General features: G+C 41.1%; 1 protein-coding gene across 1 annotated transcript; it reads right to left on the reverse strand.

The window, feature by feature from the left end:
- Positions 1-1,138: 1,138 nt before the first annotated feature.
- On the reverse strand, positions 1,139-20,360 carry USP44 (ubiquitin specific peptidase 44). The gene is made up of 6 exons (XM_053943919.1): positions 19,701-20,360; positions 12,717-14,222; positions 4,506-4,704; positions 3,926-4,034; positions 2,926-3,131; positions 1,139-2,536 (listed from the first exon to the last, which is right to left on the reverse strand). The coding sequence occupies exons 1-6, from the start codon at positions 19,767-19,769 to the stop codon at positions 2,337-2,339; spliced, it is 2,289 nt and encodes a 762-aa protein (XP_053799894.1). The 5' UTR covers positions 19,770-20,360; the 3' UTR covers positions 1,139-2,336.
- Between the last annotated feature and the right edge of the window lie 628 nt (positions 20,361-20,988).

The following is a 20,988-nucleotide window of genomic DNA, read 5'->3' on the forward strand; positions in this document are numbered from 1 at the left end:
GAATCCCCACTCCTGCTCCTGGGCAGGAATCACAGGCTGGGTGGGAAGCAGCTGCCCCAAGAAGGACCTGGGGTAGAAGCTGTCCACGAACCAGTAACGTGCCCTTATGGCAAGGGAGGCCAACAGCCTTAATCTGGTTAAAGGGTCAGAGATACTACCTGAACGAGTTAAGTATTAAGAACTGAAGCAGAAGCTGTGGAGAAGAGCACCTGAATTATCTCATCTTTGTGGTGGACTGCACTAATCATCTCTACCCTCCCCACTGCTGTGATTAGGAGGACTAGGACTCTTTCTCCTCCTCTTCTCTTGTTCTACCCAAGAGGAGCAATGGAGGAAAGCTGGATTTGCTTTTGCAGAGCTAAAGATGTCTTTCAGAGAAAGACTTGGGACTTAGCAATCATTGCTGCAATGCAGGGGAATAGCTTGAAGCACAGCCTAGGCAATCTTTCTAGTAAAGGGGGCAGGGTAAGATTCCTTCTAAGGCACTTAAGTATGTGCTTAATAGTGATGATTGAGACTAATTAACTCTCACACCCAAGTTGCTCTCTACATGTCCAAAGACAGACTCTTCTGTTAATGCTTGAGTCTCTGAAGACCCCTATGGATCTCCTAAGAGATGTGCTTGGAGGAAGAAAAAGTATCAGAAGCCTAAAAGGCAAATTTTCTGAACTACCTGTAAGTATAAAAAGGTGTTTAAATTACATGCATTTCCTCACCAGCCAGGACAGCAGAGGAAAGTATTTGAAAGACTGAACAGCCTTAACAAGTACATTTGTCAGATCACTCACTTCAGCACATGGCTTTTGGCTAAAAAAAAAGAAAAAAAAACCCAGTAACAAAACCACAAAAAACCCAATCAACCAAAAAATTCCCCAAACCAGCACATGAACTGTTTTGCACAATTAATTAGGATGAGCACAAGACCAAGAAGTTTGAGATCTGAGGCTGCTACGTGCTTGCTGTAATATGGCATTTTTCAGAAACAGAAATGATAGCAAAACCAGCTGTTAAATCACTGACAGATGGCCAAAGCAGTAGTATAGTTAACACCTTAACTCCTGTTAGACAAAATCTAAAACTAATTTTTAAAAATGTAATGATAATGTAGGAATTTATTCCAGTACACACACACTTTTCTGTCCATATCAAGGCATTTTATTGAGGTATAAACTTCACAGAAGATGAGGTAACAATTTGCATAGGACTTACACAAAATAACTTCACTACTAAAATTTAATTGGCATTAACTACTGTATGTGGAGGATTGATAATTCCTGCTTGTTAAATTCTCCTCACTGCACAGTTCTGTTAATGCTAGTGGTAGGACCATGTAGTATAAGGTACAGCAGTTGTGGGTAATGAAACCAGACCGAGAATGCTTTCATGCAAACATTGCAGCTGCTTTTCATCAGCTGTTTGTTCAGGGATGACTGAGACAGACAATGCTTGCTGCAGCTTAAAGTAAGCTGGTCCAATTCAAGAAAAGGGATGCTAATGTTCTTGTAGCAATGACAATGGGGTGAGTGAGTGTGGTTTTATTGTTGGGGGGGGTTACTGAGTTTTTTACTTGTTTGTTTAAGAAAACTTTTTACATTTTTGGAATAAAAAAGCCCCTGGTTGTTAAATTACTTTTAATTTGGCACTTGAGCTTTAAGTTGTCAGGTTTGTTAAGGCTAAAACATGCAAGTCTTGGTAAAGATACATTCTTGTGATATTAAACACTCCTCTTACATACTTACATGAAAATAACTTCATGCTCTATTTCCTCAAGTTCAGATTTTAAAAAATTCTATCAATGTATCTTCAGTATAGCCATTCAAGCTTGCAAAATAATTTCACAGAGAGTTGCCTACAAAAAATTCAGTTACTATCTGACATGTTTTAACATTCCTTGCTGGTGAATGTCAATATTCTAAGACCTAGTAGCAATTCCTGCAAGACAGTAAGAATCACGGTATCATTAGAACTATACTATAAAATGTACACAAGCATATACAGAAAATTAACCAGACAAATATCAGTTGCCCATTGAAGTAAATTTTCTAAACCAATTCAAAAATATTATCAAAATACAAAACCAGCTTAAAAAAATAGCCTGAGGTAAAAGTTAAATGCACATAGCAATCTCTTCCTTAAAAAAATAGCTGTATTGAAATTCTAGGTACTTTGAAAGTTACTTATTGTCAATAAAAACCTTTGCTAACCATTGTAAAGAGTACTTCAACTAATACAAAACTATATAAACATTGAAAAAGTACAATACTGTACTTCCTTTTAAAAATACAGAGTTATGACAATTTAAACCTTTACCACACACACAGTTAACTGGCTTTGGATTAGCTGCTACTGTTGTCCATGGAACAGCCAGCTAATTCTGTGTGCTGCTGACTTTCAGCTGTGCTAGGACAAGGGACTCTACCATGTCCATTTGCCTGAGTAAGTCGTTGGCTGTAAAACAAAATGTAGGCTTGAGCCTTGCATACTTCTTCCATAGTGCACATGTTGAGTTTCGAATCATTGCAGTGTACCCAAAATCCTACAATAAGGAAATATACCAGAACAAAAAAGTCATCAGGACACTGATTTTAAGTAATTGCATCATATTTAATAATTAATTAGTGTTTGGTCCCATTTAATGAGTCGTGTACAAATAGTAAACTGTTTCAGTTGATCTGGTTTATTTACCTCAATGTTTTAAAAGCCTAGCTTAGCTTCCTCAGATTTACAAGAGAGTTTATAGCTAGAACACATTTAACAAGGCAATACAAAAACTGAACTGTTGGTCTACAGAGCTGCACTTCTCACTTCAGGCACATCAGCTACAATTGATTCCATTTTGCTTTTGAGAGAAGACACTTTTTGTATCAGTTTAGAATTAGGAACACCCCTTTCTCCCTCACTGCTCATTTCCCAGCTGGTTCCTACCTCCTTCAGAATTGTAGCAGTAGGCAGTGTAGTGCCCTGAGCCAAATCCTTTCCCGTGATGCATTACCACGGCGGACAAGTCATAGATGAAGCAGTCAGGCAGGAGAGACTTGAGGGATTCCCTGCAGCAATAAGGCTCCATGTTTAGCATTTGATCAAAACTAACATGTACACCAATCTTCTCACGGTGATTGCGTCCTGACCACCTGGAAAGTTAAATCAAATGAAAACTTACGTTTTTTTTAAGGAAAGAGGACAGCATTCTGAATTATGTTTGAACATAATATTTTCACTGTTATTCTGTGCACAAAATAAATGCTGGGGTTTGGTGTTTTTTTCTAAGCTTCCTCTTTCACTACTTTATTTCAAGGCCTTTTAAATGTGTCTATGGTACCTACTGTTCTCATCTTCTGAAACATCTATCTTAAGATCTGTGCAGTGGTGAGTAGGAAGTATTTCCCACCTGCTATACCTCTTTGGTATTTCTCATTTATTCTATCTCATTTTCAGTTTCCCTTGTACGAGGGACAGACAGTACTGATGTTGGGCTATGAGTTCACAGAGATGCAGTGTCCACTTCCCTTCTCTGAGGCTAAATGTATTTATGTATTTGGATATAGGAAGGTTATCTGAGACTTCCACTGAATACAGTCTAGTTTTGTGCATTACTGATTATGAGCATCCTACTCTACCACAAGATTAATTTTTACCAGTAGAGTTCAGAGCAAGGTAAGTAGGTTTTGACTGAAAACAGGATAAAATAATTTTGGTACTGAAGTAGCAAGTATCTGAAATCCAAAAAGTTAAAAGTTAAAACTCATACTTGTAACATATCTTACTGATGTTTCAAGTGAACGAGAAAAATAAGTTTCTAGTAACTATTTCTCACCATACTAGTAAAAGGAAATGAAACTGATGCTGAAAAACATTGATCCTAAGCAATGGTAGAGCAAGACTGAATCTGTCAGTTTGCAACACTTTTTGTTGTAGTACTACTTACCTAAACCGTTTAAGGTGTAATCTGAGAACCTGAGGTAGTCGACACACCATAAGCTGCTTCTGAGCTTCTGTGAGTATAACTGGTTTAGAAGAAAACTTCCTTCGTTTTGCTGAGGTCAAACACACAGTTACACAAAACAAATCTTGGTAACAGCCTCGTATTTCAGTCTAAGATTTATCCACAGAATTTGTGTGGACCTAAATATTTGCGGTATGTGCCTCCTTAAAAAGGATATGCTCTGAGAGCTGTTTTGCAATGATTACTCTACAGTGCAAGTAAAAAATACTTGTGGTCACTTACATTAATCACCTTAATTTAAAAAGGTGATGGCTTCTTCCCCTGGGAGTACCAGAAACCCCATTAGTGTGTCATGAGATTGTATCTAAATGAAGCATCACACTTCAAAACATCTTTTGACCAATTTAATCTTCTAGGGGCAAGTAACAGCTGTCAAGTGACCACACCAGGACATAAGAAAAGGTCTTTGTTTGCAATGTACTTTTAAGACTTCTATACTTGCACTGTCAGTTTATATTTTACGCAGAGAACATAGGCATGAGTACATACTGCCTTTACTCACTGTTGCACTGATCACATGCATATATCTTTCCTTCCAAAGCTTCAGTTTCTGTAAACTTGGCCAGCATTTCTGTCAGCAGACATGGATACTGAGACGACATCTCCTTGCCATTGCAGTGATACCTCTCGGGAAACTCCAGGGACAGGTCCCAGAAAGGTTCTATGGTATTTGATTTATTGTCACAGGCAAGACATGTAACCTGTAAAAAAGATATTTCACCAGCTGCTTACACTCAAAAATGTACTTTGCTAAACATGTACCGTAACACAGCTCTAAAAAGAGATTCTTTTTCCTAGAGATAACCAAGGGTAAGCAAAGACAAGACAAAGTCATTTAACAACAGAAATGATACACCTAATGTCTTTTCTCTGAAGCAGCATGTCCAAAACTCTTATCACAAACAAGTAAGTGTTCTTATGTTTTACTGAGAAACAAAAACAATGTCAAAATGTTCTGTCTGGGACTGTCCAAAAGAAAGAAGCTGGTGAAGTCTCAGCAGTCTTTTCTCCAAAAGGAAAATTTACATGAGAAATTATAATATAGGTTAATTTAAAAATAAATCAAAATAAATCAAAACCACACACATACACACAAAAGAAAAAAAAAAAAAAAAAAGGAACAGCTGGGGATTTTAAAGTCATATCCTTCTTACTTTGTAAGTCTTCCAGGGAAGCCTGGATTAGGAAGCACACTTCTTCAAAGAAAAATTAACAGGTAAAAATAATTTATTTCTTCTTTCAGTAAGTGGATCCATCGTCACACTAGGGAAAGGACAAGCAGTAAAACAACATAAATAAAATGTAAAGAAGTGAAGTGAGTCAACCTGGAAAATGTAGATACTACAGCAGGAGACAATTTACTATAGCATTCAATACATAGGAAAATAAGTTAAAAGCAGTAGCTTGTCTAAGCTGGAAAGACAACACATCAGGTGTTGCATGCTACCTCTTTAGGAAAATACCACAAGTTGTTCGGAACAACTAATGCAAAGACACAGTAATGAAGGAATGAAAATTCATGTGACATCCAAAGATTGTTACTTCACAGGGACCCCTTTATACTGCTGCTGTTCTACATAAATTCAGTGTTGTTCCCTTCAGTTTGGTTAGTAAGCCTACACAAGTGTGAAAGTCCACTCGGTTTTGTTCAGATTCTCCTTTGTTTTCCTCTGAAGGTTTGCTGTTAGGTAATTATTCACCGTGCTTTGGTATTTCATGATCATTTATATAAGGACCTATCTGTCACCTCATGGTATCTTCCCCCTAGGTGTTCTTGTAACTGCACTCAGTAGCTGCAACAGCTTATATTCCATTCTCTGCATTAGCCACCTAGTGCACGTGTCCCAGCATGAACATTCTGCAGTGCAGTTAGGAAAGCTGTTAACTGCTTTAAGTTCTAAGATGAAAATGCCCCTGCCTTGTTCTTAGAAAACAAAACTTCAAACTTACATGGCAGAAAATAGAAGATTCTTCTCTTTTAATTTACACTGTCAGGAGCGTCTTTTGCAAGTGCTAACATCTGGCAGTATTTCAAAGCCACAAATTATTAACAATTCAGAGTTGAAATCTAGACATGGGAGACAAAATGGTATGTTTGGCCACAGTTCAATCACACTCCAGCTTAAATCCAGAATGACTAATAAATTTCTGCTGTACAAATGAGTAATTTTGTTGGGCCAAACGTTTATTTAACTGATGAGTTATGTAAGAATTTGTTGTGCATAAGCGCACACTTAAGATTAAGGAGCTCAGGATGTAGAACACATGTGACTTCAATACAGATAATTTTAACACATTCTGAGGTTTTAAATTTAGTGTATTATATTAATAACCTAGGTTAAGATCTTCTTTCCCAACTAGCTAATGAGTATTATCCCAGAGAAAAAGACATGAATAATAGACCCAGCTTCCAATTTTTGCCAGTCAAAAAACCTGAAGAACACGAACAGATGCAATAAATCTGCTTCTCGTCTCGTCATGCAACTGTGAGCAAAGCTGATTTGTGGGGACAAAACCCTACACTCATACACAGCTGCACTTATTTCCTCAAATCCAAGCCAGTCCTCACTGCAGTAGAGTTAAACTCTGGGATTTCTGTAGATGCCAACAGCAGGGTAACCTGACACACCCAGGCAACCCCATCAGCCCCTGTGCACTCGCTGCTCCTGGATGGTGGTAAAGGACAGCCAAGCACGGCTGCAAGAACGGTGGAAGTGTTTTTCTTAGCCAGGCCTGCGCTTACCAACTGGCTTACTCAAAAAGCAGGAGGATTCCCAGCCTTCTGTGGAATTCATCTGCACTGGCCTATCCACTGGCATTGGCTTCATGACATTCCCATCACTCTTCCTGGCATTTAGCTTCATGACATTCCCATCACTCTTCTTTCTGTCCTAAATGGGACTCCTTTATCTCAAACTCCATTATCATTCACACAGTGCAACCTAGATTTTCTTTCTCCATGAGAGGGGCAGAAATTGTAAAAACTGTTCAAAAGCTGGTTGAGATGAGATTTTATAAAACACAAAACGAACCCCAAACATGAACTCACACGGCAAAAACATTATGCATTTATCCAACGTAACATTTTTACATTTACTTCTTTACATTATCCAGTGTAACTCATACTTGTATAAGTATGCACAACAGTAATAGGGAAGTGAGTCCACTCTAGCAATCTCAGATGTCTGTCTCTATGATTATACTTCATAAATTCAGTTTGATTCCACCTTCCAATTATAATTCAGAATTGCTATTATAAGAAGCTTTAATACTGTCATTTATAGCAAAGCAAATGAAAAGTTCACATTAGAACAAAGTAAATTACAGATTTTAACTAGTCTGAAATCTCTACCTTATGTTCTGCCCTGACCACCCTCTCATGCCTTGAAACACAGGTACTAAGTACAATTGTTTGGTTAAAGCCTAGTATTCAATCATGGGCCAAAGGCCAGACTGAAAAGAGCTGGATCAAATTGCTTGATTCAAGCTAAGCACGGAGACTACGCAGACAAGCATCATTGTGGCCACAATAACGTGACAGACAGCCACTGCCTGGATGGCATTCAGTGTAAATGCAGCCAAAGAAAATAGTTAACATATTGCTGCAGAAAAAGCCAACTTCATCGCCAACTGTTTTGCCTATGTGCCATGCACTTGCATGGAAGAAAGAAAATGCTTAACCACCTCTGCCCCAACTCTTTTTTTCCTTTGTTGTTTTTAAGAAGAGTAAAATAGCCAGTCCCATTTTTGTGCTTTCACTAGATGAGACCTATATATAATGATTAGTAACTCAATTTTTGCACAGAAAGTAATTGAAGGGAATCTCTGGAATACAGCTAAAATGCAGAATTCATATGACTGTCAGCATAAAAAAACCCAACTGAACTTTGTAGTGATAAGCATACAGTATACTCAAAAGTATCTTTATCTGTTTAGCAGAATAACATAAAGCGTAACCACAGGAAACTGCAGTCTGTGATTCAATGGCCTCTTATAGATTAATTTTAAATGTTACTTTCATCTAGTTGGAAAACAACTTGACAATCATTTTGTAGGTCAGGCTAAACATAAAAGCACAAAGACTAACACCAAAATATAGAAATCAGTATACATGACATCGACTGGTTTAAGTGCAAATCATCCCATTACCTGCCTGAAGTTCTGTCTTTCTAACAGTCCATTCAGTAAGAGACTTAATACTCAGCAGTACACGGATCACCCTCAGCATTCTCCCCCAAACTCTAAAACTCACAGCATACTACCCAAAACTGAAAGCATTCAAACAACTCAAAAATCACATTTCCCCTTTTCTCAGACAATCTGTCCTGAAATATGCTTTAAGAATAGTTTACATACTACACTGGTTAGAACCTACTTCACTCCTTGGGACCTGGCATATCCCTTTCTCTGATCACTACATACTGTTACTCTGCCGTGCTGAGCAGGAGCAGGGGGAAGCATTTTGCTCAGATTCCACCTTAAAAATGATCAGGAAGTAATCAAACTGCTTAGGAAGTTTTAAGCATGCCTAGAGGTATCAGAAGCTAGTTCCTATCAGGCATTGCTATAAAAAATATTGGAGCCAATTTTTCTGAACTCTGAGAAGTCTGCAGATGACACAAAGCAGGAGGAGTGGCTGGTAAGGCTGGCTGGAGGCACTGCCACCCAGTGGGAATAGGACAGGGCCATCATGCAGCCCTACAGGAATCAGCCAGGCACCAGTACAGGCTGGGTGGGAAAAGAAGGACCTGGGGGACAAGCTGTCCAGGAGCCAGTAATGTGCCCTTATGGCAAAGAAGGCCAACAGCCTGTGGAGCTGCATTCGACAGAGCATCACCAGCAGGTCCAGGCAGGTCATCCCTGCCCTCTTCTCAGCTCCCACACAGCTGAAGTGCTGGGTCCAGTGCTCAGAAAAAAGGGAGACATGGATATGCTGGACTGAGTCCACCAAAGGGCCAGGAAGATGATGAAAGGCCTTGGACATATCTGACATATGAGGAAACGCTGAGAGAGCTGGGACTGTTCAGCTGGAGAAGGAAGCTCAAGGTGGATTTTATCATTGCACAAGAATTTCTGCTCATATGATTTCTGAGTACATGTGGCACACAATAAAATCTGTTATTTCAGTTTCTGGATTTTTAGAAACACACCTGTCCCCCCTTCCTTGCTTAATATGGACAAAATTGAAATAAAGATACTTTAAAAATTGTTGCATACTGTGGTATTTAGTTGGTACCATTTAAAAAAAATACAAGCCAAAAAACTCTTGAGACAACAGCTAACATACTTGAGCTCTTGAAGTGTACTTTAGAGATCTGTGAGCCAGTGTGGGTCAGTTTACCACTGCCACATGAGTTCATAGCACAGTAGTTTCCCACTGAAGGGCTGAGGACAGGAGACAGTAAGTACCTTCCACAAGAGTACCAGCACTGAGGGATTGAAAACATTTAGGATTTTAATAGACATATTGAGATCTCCTCAGAGTCCCAATGGGTTTGAGAGGTATGAGCCACTTTCTCCAATCACTGCAGGAAGACTAGCAGTGGGGAAGGGTTTTGCACCTACAATGCAGATCTTTACTTCTCTTAGATGTACCAGATACTACAGTTTCACAGTACTGCAAAGTAAAAAGCTGAAATCCTAAAACAGGTATTAGAATAAACATAAAATAAAAAAACAGAGGCAATTTGCTCATGCTATCCCTGGAGTTACCCATTACCTAGTCTAGTACTCCATAAAATAGTAAAATATTTCAAGCAGTAGATGAAGAAAACTTACTTTAAATCAGCTGAGAAAATAGCAAAACAAAAACAACTACTTCATATAAAACATTCAACTGTTTTGACATCACCCAAAACTTTTTCTAGTTATCAAAAAGTAATCTGCATAAGATTCTCAAACACTCAATTATCTGCTTTCTTAATCTTAGATCCTAAATTCAGTTAGTGCTGAACCAGGCAGCACTTCAATAGCAACAGATGGATGGCAACTCAGGATTATGACTTCCCTTCAAGTTAAATTAGAACTAGAAGAAGGGGGGAAAAGTTGAGCTGCACATGTGAAAGTAATGTGATACCTAAGTAAACACGCAGCTTATCAGCACTGTAAGGGATCCTCTGTGTACTTTATCATCAAGAGTAGTTCATAGTATTTGTGAGGTTTGAAGGTCAGGAAAATTGACTTCATGGCACTTCAGTCTCTCACAGAATCAAGTATCTTGAACTTATATTTTCTGTACCAAGGGCCAGTAAGTATGGTAATGTTTCAGGGGGTCTAAAATGGAAAGCAACTGCACACAGAAACACAATTCCCAATTCCCCTTTTTCAATGAAGTAAGATGTAACTTAACATGCTAGAATAAAATCCTGTCTTATTTTTAATAAGGGCAGCTGGGAACAGCTCCAATTATCTTCTAGAGAGAAACTGTAATACTGTCACAGTGGTACATATTTATTTTTATTACTATGTTTATCACAGTATTACTTTACCTTGTAGATAGATAAAGTTAAGCCTGTAAGGACTAAACGTACACTCATTGCTTTTAAGAGCTAGCACTGCCCAAAATGCAATGACAGAGCATGAAGTTTGGGTTTTTTTCCAGCCCTGCATGGGTGTTTTCTTGTCTTTTTTGTTAACTTCATTAAAGCAGTTCTGACAAATGCCTAGTGAAATCATGATGTAGGATGAGGAAATAATACTGAGGAAAGAAAAATAATTGCCTAACAGAGTTTTTAGAGTTCATCTTTCCATGTACAAACACCAGGGACTAAATCATTAAGATGACCTGAATATATTTTACAAGAAAGGAATTTAAATCTTCAGGGCTTACCTTTTCCTTATAATATTTATCATGTTCAAAACCACAAGTGAAGACTAAAACAAAAAAAAAGGAGTGGCAGTAGACAAAAGGAACACTGGGAGGGGTAAAGTGTTGAACAGTCCATGGGAACTGCTTAATGAGCCAGGGAGAAATTACTAGATAACAGCCTCAATACTCTTTTTCTTGCTCCTCTCACTTCAGGCATTCTTGAGGTGATCAAGGCTGTATTCTGCACTCAGACATGGAGCAGCTGCAGTAAGAGCTGTATGTAGTCACAGAAGTCACAGAATACCTCAAAACTGCTTAATTCCCTTTCTGGTTTACTCAGTAGTGTGGAAGTGAGGACTTCTTTTGTTGTTTGTTTTGTATTGGTTTTAGTTTACTCACTAGTGAATTCTCATTACTCCTCCCCTGGTCTCAGGAAGGTGGGAGGGTTTCTAGTCACAAACTTCTCCATATAAAGGTAAAAATATGTGAAAGTAGTTATTGCTGAAATGACACTGTGCCTTTAGAGCCTTGAAAATTCTTACTAGAGCAATGAATCCTGTAAGGAGGTTTGCAACACAAGCAAACCTTGTCACTATTCCTAAAAAAATAACCATATTTTGCTGGCAAAATTGCTATTTTGGAGAGGAATGGAATTTTCAAACAAAAAACTCTTTAATTACATAATGTACTAAACATTTCCAGTTGTGCAACACTGATACAAGATATGTAGTACCCAAGGAAAGGAAGTATGCCACAGAAGCGCTTGTACTCTGGGCCAGGCAGAAGGTAGCTGGTGATCCAGATTTATTGATAGATCTAGCAGTTTCCAGTAGTTTCACAAAATCTAAAATGACTGAGGGCTGACATTTGCTGCAAACAACCCTGGGAGTTTACAGGGATCGTAGCAGTAAACAATCCTACCTTAGTCAAAAACCACTCGGATTTCTAGTTTTACATATTAAAACATTAAACCATCAATCAAATAGTCAGAATACCAGGAACAGACATTTTTGTGTTAAGCCTTTTCTTTACACACAATATTCATCAAATGCTTCCACACTCCCTCAGTTAACATATTCATGTATACTACAGATCTATTCCAGGAGCCAGGAATTTCCCAACTTCTGTTCCTGCTGCAATGTGGTTAGTTTTTAGATTAATTCAACAGAAACAAGCATTTGTTTGTTCAGTCAGTATTCAGACATTCATACACACTATTGGGATATGTATAATAGCAGTGAACACACTGAAATACTTAACAAAGAGCTGAGAAGTAGGAAAAAAAAAAAAGAGTCATGCAGAAAGAAGGAAAATCACCATTGCCTCCACCCCACAAATTTGGTTCCTGTGTTGACAGAGCCTTCTGTATCTTTGTGTTGCAATAGAAAAGACGTATTAGTATTTCTGTACATAAAATCATGACATGCAATTACTCACTGATAATCAGTCTCAAAGTCAAGCTATTTAGTGAAATAATGTCCTGTATGATATCCATTACCTAATCAGTTTCTACTTACACTAAATTAACCTTCCTTAACACCTTTTATCTAGTAGCACTATAGTGATAAGCCAGATACTTGAAATTGCAAATCCTTCATTCCTTCAAATGAGTTGGTGCTTAACAGCAAATACAAGTATTTCTCAGAGTAGGTGGAAAGGTGTGTTTTAAAATACCAAATGACTAACAGTTTGAATGGCCTAGTTTTTGGTAGTGGGAGGGCTACAGGGTGGCTTCTATTGAAATTGTGTAATATTTCTTCTGAAACGGTGTATTATATCCTCACCATCCCCCCTCAACAGTTATAAATGTATAAACCTATGAAGTATGTCCATCCCTGACTGACTAGAGTAAATCCAGAACTATAAATCATTAAACACCTTAAAAAAAGTAATCATAAAACATACCTGACTTAATAGCTGTCCATGAAAAATGTTGTTAACCACATTCAAAACCTGCTTTATAAGTTTTCTTTGAGAAGCAGGGATGAGAGCTGGGTATCTGGTCCCTGTAGTCTCCAGTTCCTGCTGTACTTTATCCAAAAGTTCACAGAGAAATTCCTGAGCATCTTGTTGGGCATACCCTCTGAAGGCTGGAATTAGTCTCCACACAGAATGAAGCATGGCAAAAGGAGACACCAGTGCCCATTTGCCAGACCACATAACCTGGAATAGAGTATGCAACTCATGACAGAGAGAAATATGCTTTGAACTGGGCTCCCTGGTCTGAATAAGTTCCATACTTTTTGATGCTCCTCCACTTAATCCAGAGGACAAACTAGGCCGCCTTACAGAATATGATCCCTTTACTTTCTCTTGGTTCTCATTCACCTGTAATGTTGAGGCAGCTATTGACAGGTGTTTAGATGAAGATCTTGTTTTACCATTGGTTGCTGTTACCAGTAGTTCCTGAGTTTGGTTGAGATCAAGCTTTAAAAAGCATTCTCGAAAAATAAGTAAGTGACTTAATACCTGCAGGACAGAATTCATATAGCATGTGTTTCCCAGGTTTCTCAGTCCTGTTACTCCAGGAGTCACTGTAGGCCTTCGTTTAATTGGAGAGTCACTTATTTTTTTCAATCTCAGTTCTTCTGAGGTATATGTTTCTTTCAACTCTGACAAAAATTCCATGTTCTGTGATGTTTTTTGAAGGCAGGGTTCTGGTTTTGAGGACATTCTAATCTGATTTTGTAAACGACTGCTCTTTCTTGGAGGCATCTTTTCCATCTCTGCTTTCAACTCACGTTTTCTTTCTTGTCTTCTCTTCCTAGCTTTGTCCTTTTTTAGCTCTGCTTCTTCTTGACGTCTTTCTTCTTCCAAAATCCTTTTTCCAGTAGGTGTCAACTCAAGCCACGATCTGAATACTTTGCCAAGGACCGCACGCCGTCGGTGCCAGAGAGCTGTGAACATCCTGTCTTCATTCCGAAGCATGGCTTGGGCACCGCCGTGTGCAAGGTAGGAATCATCACTGGTACCCATAGAACGCAAAGTCCTCCCACTTCGGGTAGTGCAGTCATAGTTTTGACTCTTGATTGCACTTAATGTACTCCGCAGGAGTTTTAAGTCACCGGTTGCGTTGTCATTGAGAACGTAATCATCGCAGAGATAGCAGAAAACATACAGCTCATTAACTTCCAATGCCACTGGGTGGCTGCTCTCCTGAAAGTGCTTTAGTGCATGCTCTTCAATGTATCTTCCACACGCCACATGTGAGCAGCTGAGGCACGCCCACACAGACTCCGTAGTATTGCAGTCCATGCAATGCCACTTCTGAGGATTGAGAATGGAGTGATCTTGGGCCAGTCGCAGACGTCCTACGTGCTTACACTTATCCATTGTTAAAACTGAAATTGCAGAGATATGCTGGCAAAACACATCATCCAAACTATCTTCTGCCCATATTTCAATCTGCAACTAAAAAAAAAAGAAAGTTATAGTTAATAAATACCCAACCGTATCCCTTTTACAGGAGTCAGTGTACCAAATTCATATTAAGATGAAGATCACTATCATCATCCAGCTGAGTCCCACCAAACATATGAAAGAAATCAGTCATGTGGAGCCACACACACTCAACACCTTCAACAGCAGCTCCACGTTCACACTAAATTGCCTGCATACCACTGTTTATATTCCCAGTGCTTTGTGGCTCTGGACTGAAGCATACTAGCTACACTTTAGGCCTGGTTTGGCTTTTTTTATTAAGGGGCAATGATTTTGTTAAAAGATGCTGTTGCAGAGTTTGGATGCAAAAGCAACTTAGGGTGGGAAAGGCTGTTTAAAGAAGCTGTGGATGCCCCCATCCCTAGAACTGTTCAGGGCCAGGTGGGATTGGACTTTAAACAACTGGATCTAATTGGTGGTGTCCCTCCACACAGCAGGGGATTGGATTACAGGATCTTTATAGTCTCTTGCAATTCAAACCATTCTGAGATTCCAAAATTCCCCTATTAATTCTACCCCTAAGTATACAGGTACAGAAGTGCAAAGTTCACTTAAATTTATTATGTTTACACAGTGCCAACAGTTCAGACAAATGAGGCTTTATACAACTCAAACCCTTAATTAATCCATACTTCAATTAAATCACTGCCCCTCTGTGCTCAGTCAACCCCATTATACTATCTCTATAATAATGTATCTGAAATATCTACATTTTAACACATCATCCTCACACCTCTGAAAGAGTAACTTACGAAGCAGAACTTGATTTCTTAAGACAGAAATACCAGGAGGTATCTACATCAGTTACCACAAACTTTATAAAAACTTTCTAATTCAGGTCTTCAAAAGTTAATTTGAAAATCTGGCTAGCACTGGCTTATATCCTTTACTAAGTTTGTATGGTTGCATTTATTTGTTCAAAGCTGCTGTTTTTGCTTCCTCCTATAAGGTGCAGTTACCCAAAAGAGACAGTCTCTGATTAGCAAAAAATTAAAAAGAGACAGTGATTCATTCTTGTTTTTACCATTTTGACTATCTCGTTAAGATATAATATCTAGAGATAAATAATTACAATGCTATGATGCATCAGGAAGTGATTACATTTGATCTGGGGCATTTGTGCCCACCACATCACTGACCAGAAGGGCCAAAGAGCACATAGCACCAGTACCATTACGCACAGTGCTTGCCAGATGAAACAATTAATTTACCTGAGGAGTTCAAGGCTTTGTCAAATATTCAGTCTATGCCAAGTGAGATGAGTTTGCCATTTCAAATACATGCTCTGCACCCGGCTTAGGCTGTACAGTATAAAGGTCCTGGATTCTATGCTCTACAGGTAAATAAGCCATACTACAACAGTACTGAGTGATTTACACAACTCTGGATAGAACAAAAAAAATGTATTCCAGGTATTAGCCTATATGCTAAATTTATCAATTTCTACAGTTCTGAAACACTGAATAGGTTACTCAATAGAGAACAGATGTTTAGTGTAAAATAAACATTAGCTAGAGGGAATCCTAATGTACAATGACATGACACTACTAAGGAAAGAAAACAGGTAAATGGTTGCTGATGGCTAGAAAAGAAGCTCTAATTTTCATCTGGTACTTTGATAAAAACTGTCATTAAAAGATTCAACCAAAAATGGCTTCGATTGGTTAACTGGCCCATGGCTAGTGCCTTTTAAAATGTTACAATACAGATACCAACACAAGAGCTGTAATAAGTCTCTAAGCACATAATCAGCACCCAGCATTGCATGTGTTGTACAGAATTTATTCTGTAATGAAGAAGAGCTTGAACCAGCTGTAGAGAAACTAAAATCTGTACGCAGTTTTACATGCCCCTATTAATCTCTCATTCATTCTGGCTAAGAGTTGTTTCCAGTCCATACTGACTGCACCAAAGAATTTCAGGCACCATGACCTCTGGGGAACCATCCAGCAGTTCCCAGATCAAGTACCAGCCACAGTGTACTGGGGAGGTCGAGATCTCTTGTGTGCTATGGTCAACAGATCACAAAAGTAACGCTTGCTTAACTCTTTCATCTTGCTTGCACCCATAACATTCATTCCTTCTAAAAAGCAATCTTATCTGCAGGCTGCTAATTAGATTCTTTTACAAACAGTAAGTTTGCTTTTTATATTGTCTTTATAAATAAGATCATCAGCATTATCTCACATCTTCTAGTCTGACAACCTCTTTTCCACAGCAAAACTTTTGGAACTTTTGTAACACTGATAAAATTCAGGATAGTAATAAGTATGTAAAGTGTGCTGCAATAATTAAATGTGGTATAGAGAATTTTAAGGGACAAGACTTATCTTTGTGGGTTTGGGCTAACATATATAGATTCTATTGCATAACATATTAGTAACAGTCCTTTCCATCAGACCAGAAAAGAACACTAAACCCTGCCTTCCCACAGGGCTATCACATACAGCAATGCTGTCAGTCAGAGCAATCTGACAGGTCAACTCTTTCTACATTCATTAAAGTTACTGCATAAACCCTGTGCCTTATTTTTCCTTCCTTTTAATACTATATGAGCAGATTATTTTTTTTCACACTTAAAAACATTCTCAAGACTAAAACTGCTTACATGCCTCAGTGTAAGCAGATATCAGACTGAGGACAAAAACAGTCCACTGATTTCTGGACAGCCACTGTGTAAATCAGGACCGCACATTCAAGCTCTTCATGCAAAAGCAGCACAATTCTACGAAAGCACAAGCTCAGCACCTCGAAGGGAAAAACCTAAAGCCCCAGCTCCCCCACCAGCAAGCAAGCCAGCATGACATTTTCCCACCTACATCGATGTGTGGAGAAAAGAGCCAGGGTGGAAGGGGGAGGGGGAGGAAACATCTTAGCATGGGAGAAGTCTTTCTTTGGAAAAAAGTGAAGAAATCAAAATGCAGTTTGGTCAAAAGGACAGCAATATCTGAAAACACTGTAAAAAAGCCCAGAGTACAAAAGTGAGACCAAGAAAACTTCAGATTAATGTCAAGCAGCACACTGACATAATGAATGTTTGAAGTACTGAGACTGCATCAGCCCACAATATTTAAAAACTGTACCTTAGAACCAAATTTTGGCAAAAGATCTCAGGGTAAAAAATAGGAGTGAAGTGACAATGATGGAAGAAACAGGAAAAATACTGCATACTCATTCCCACACCTGAAAACTGCAGCTGGAATAAAATAGTACAATCTAATGCTCCGATGTTAAAATTCCCTAAAGGAAGTTATTCAGCCCTAGTTTCTGCATTCTTCTCTCCTGAGGTTCAGTTCTGTGCACACACACAAAGAAACTTTGAATTAGTTGACCAGCACTTCAGAGATCAAGCCCCCCTCTGTGTTCTTACCACAGACCTGAGCAGTAAGCAAAATAACAACGACTAGCTCTACTTCTACTCTATATAGAATAGTACTATTGAAGCATTAAGTTGTCTGGAAACAGAGAGATACACAGAAGTTTTTTCTTGCACCAAAGTTTCATAAGCTAGAAACAAAGATATATAGAAAAGGAATTTATTTATTGTACCATATTTCAATCTTACTGACACGTTCATTCCTTTTGTTCCACTCAAGAAAGGCTGGCAAAATGTACATTTTTGGGTAATTAATGAGCTGAAAAAGCACTTGATGCCAAAACCAACTTAGAAGTCATGAAAATTGATGGTTTTCTTCCATTTCTGTTCCATAAAAAAAAAAAAAAAGAGCAAGATTTTAACAATTTAAGGGTGATTTTCACAGCTAAATTTATAAACTATAACTATAAATATAAATGAAAGGCTGTATTTTACCCTTAGTCACTACTTCTGTAATTAATTGCCTGACACATAAATGAGAAGTCTCCAACATTAGACTAGAAATGCAATACAGAATTTTACAATTATATACACACATATGTGTGCCCTTGTGCCCCATTTATATTCTGGCTTTTAAATCAGATGACCGTCTACAAACTGATTCTCATCAGGTTCAGAGTACCTGCTGAATATCTGAAAACACAGGAGTCATGGGTACTTCAACAACTCAAAGTTTTAGATAACAAATACAGTAACCAGATGGCAGATGTACTGCTTTACTGCTTGTTTAAAGGAGTTTTCTTTAAGAAAACAACTCAGCGAAACACTTATGTGCATAACCTCCAGCTGCAGTACAGTCCTGCAGGCGTAACAATTTAGACTTGAAATCAAAGCAGCACTTCAAAAAGAAATTTCGTGAATTTTTTCCGATTTCTAACAGAACAGCCTTAGACAAGAAACCCCCCTAGTCTCCCTTTTTGGAGCCGTGCCATTTAACTTTTTTTGCTCTATGTTTTTTTTTTTTTACCAGCTAAATAATGTGCATCCAGTGTGCTGCCTCGAAGTGGCCATTTACCCCAGGACACCACAGACAGCGGTATAGCTTTAAATTCGATGTCTACTACTGCAAATAACCGCGCGTTTCCTGCAGTGGAGACTTGACGATAAACAAATAATACGGATTGAAGCACTTTCACACCGGCACGAAAAACACAGCACTTCTTACTGATCTGAAGTGACACTTTGACAGTTCATCTCGTTTAGAAAATCGAGCATCTCCGACTGCTCTGACAGCTCCTGCTCTGACAGCCCCTGCAAGTACAGACACCCCTGCAAGGCTGGCCCGGGGCTCGGTGCCGCGGGGCCGTTCCCGCAGAAGGTCCGGCGCTCCCCGGCGCACCGCGACATGGCGCGACTTCGCTTCTGGCCACAACAGGCAGGAGCCGAGAGCAGCGGGCCCTGCTCACCGCCGCCCTCCGCTCCTCCCCGCGCTCTCCCTCACCTCGACGTCCTCCCGGCCCCTCAGGGACGCGTAAGGCAACGGGCCCCATGCAGGGGTACGCCGCCACACACCGAGCGCGGCGGGAAGGCGGCTGAACCCCTGCTGCCCGGCGGGGCTGGCCGGTCCCAGGGTCCCGCTCCCCCGACCCCACGCCGTGCCCTGCCCGGCTCGCCCCCGCGACAATGAGCACCTCCTCCTCCTCCTCCTCAGGTGGCCCTCCGCAAACACCGCGCCACCGCTACCGTCCCTCCCCGAGGAAAAGGCGCCGGTGTCTCCCGCCCCGCGCTCCCCTCCGCCGGGCACCTGCTCCGCGCAGGCCGGCCCCGGGCGGGCTGGCAGCGCCGCGCCACTGCCGCTCCCGCCCGCCGGTCCCGCACGCACCCTTCGCCCGCCGCCATCTTGGGCGCCCCGAGCCGCCGCCGCCTCGGAGCGGCCCCTCCGCGACGTCAGTGCCGCGCGGGGCCGCCCCCGCCCGCCCCACACCCCCGCCCGGGCGGGGAGCGCAGCGGGCGGCGGGGGGCCCGCGGGGAAACGCGCGGCGGTGGCGGGGGAGAGCCGCCAACATCCCCGCATTCGCCCAGCATCCGCACCCCCGCGACCGCCCCGGGCCCGGCCGCCGCCCCGCACCCACCTGCCCATCGCCATGTGCCGACGGCGCGTCTGTCACCAGATTTGTAGTGGCAACCGAAGTCCTTCCCATGTCTCCTCCCACCTCCCTCGGCCTCCCCCACCCGCCGGTCCCGCGGGCCGGTCCCTCGGGGCCGGATGCGGGAAGCCCGGTGGGAAGGGCCGGGGGGGCCAGTTCCCGAGGCGCCGAGGAACTGCCGCTGCCCCGGGCCGTGCCCGCGGGGCACCTGTTTGCCCTGAGGTGGGTCTGTACCCAGCCGGCAAGAAGCGGGGTCTTAGGCTCCCCAGGAGTGGGTGTCCAGATTTACTTCCTACATTTTCACCCGTGATTTGTCATCGGTGGCTTCGTCCTTGTCCGAGCACAGCGGGAGCTCCGTGGGCTGAGCACTGCCCTGCGCCCCAGGCCTCGCCCGGTGGCTCCCCGGCTCTCAGGTGCCACCAGGAGCCATCTCTGGCCTGGGCGCTGCCTGGACGTGACAGTCACACACCGTACCGGAGATCTCAGCCCATGAAACTCCTTCATATCATATCTTTGTTCATGTTGTTTGTGGAAACTTCTGCAAGGTAGCTCACGTGATAAAAAACCCCAGTCTCTTATCAGGTCTTTGTTACCCATGTATTGAGTACTTTTTCAGTCTCAGGTTTCATTACAGGAACTTAAATAACCAAAAGACTTGTAAGCTCAGGTCCTGCAGATGTCCTGGTTTTTAAATTTGACGCCTCTTTACGCTGATACTTTTAGAACTAAAGTTTCTGAAGTATAGCCAGCTGTTTTTAGCCTGCTTTCCAGTTCTGCCAGCACGGAATTAATTTACGCTTTTGCATGCCTTCTGCTCTGCCTTGTGTACAGGCAGGCTGTGTTTGGGACAACAGGAATCTGGTGAAACCCTCCCTCCCTCCCTCCCCCGAGACTGGGCAGCATCACTTTCTGCATCCATGCTGAAGCAGACTGGCTTGTGATTTATATGAACCTGCTCAGAAAGTCAGTGCGCGGCGCTGCTGGCCATTGTAAAACGTAGCTGTGATGTGTGAGTTGTTGCTTAGTCACAATAAACAAGCAGTGGTTTGGTGCTGCTTGTGAGTGGTGTGAGCATTTCAGACCCACCCCCCCCCCCCCACACTTCTTGTTTTGGATCCGTTATGCATTAGAATGTTTTCATGACAGCATCAAAATCTCGCACATCTGTTTCTGTGTTTCTAGTTGTGTCATCAGAGAAAATGTGTTTCAGTTTAAATGTTTAAATCTATAGGCCCTGGTTGCCTCAACTCTGCTCCAGTAGTGCATTCCCATT

This window comes from Vidua chalybeata, chromosome 5 (assembly GCF_026979565.1).
Source record: "Vidua chalybeata isolate OUT-0048 chromosome 5, bVidCha1 merged haplotype, whole genome shotgun sequence".
Lineage (NCBI taxonomy): Eukaryota > Metazoa > Chordata > Aves > Passeriformes > Viduidae > Vidua > Vidua chalybeata.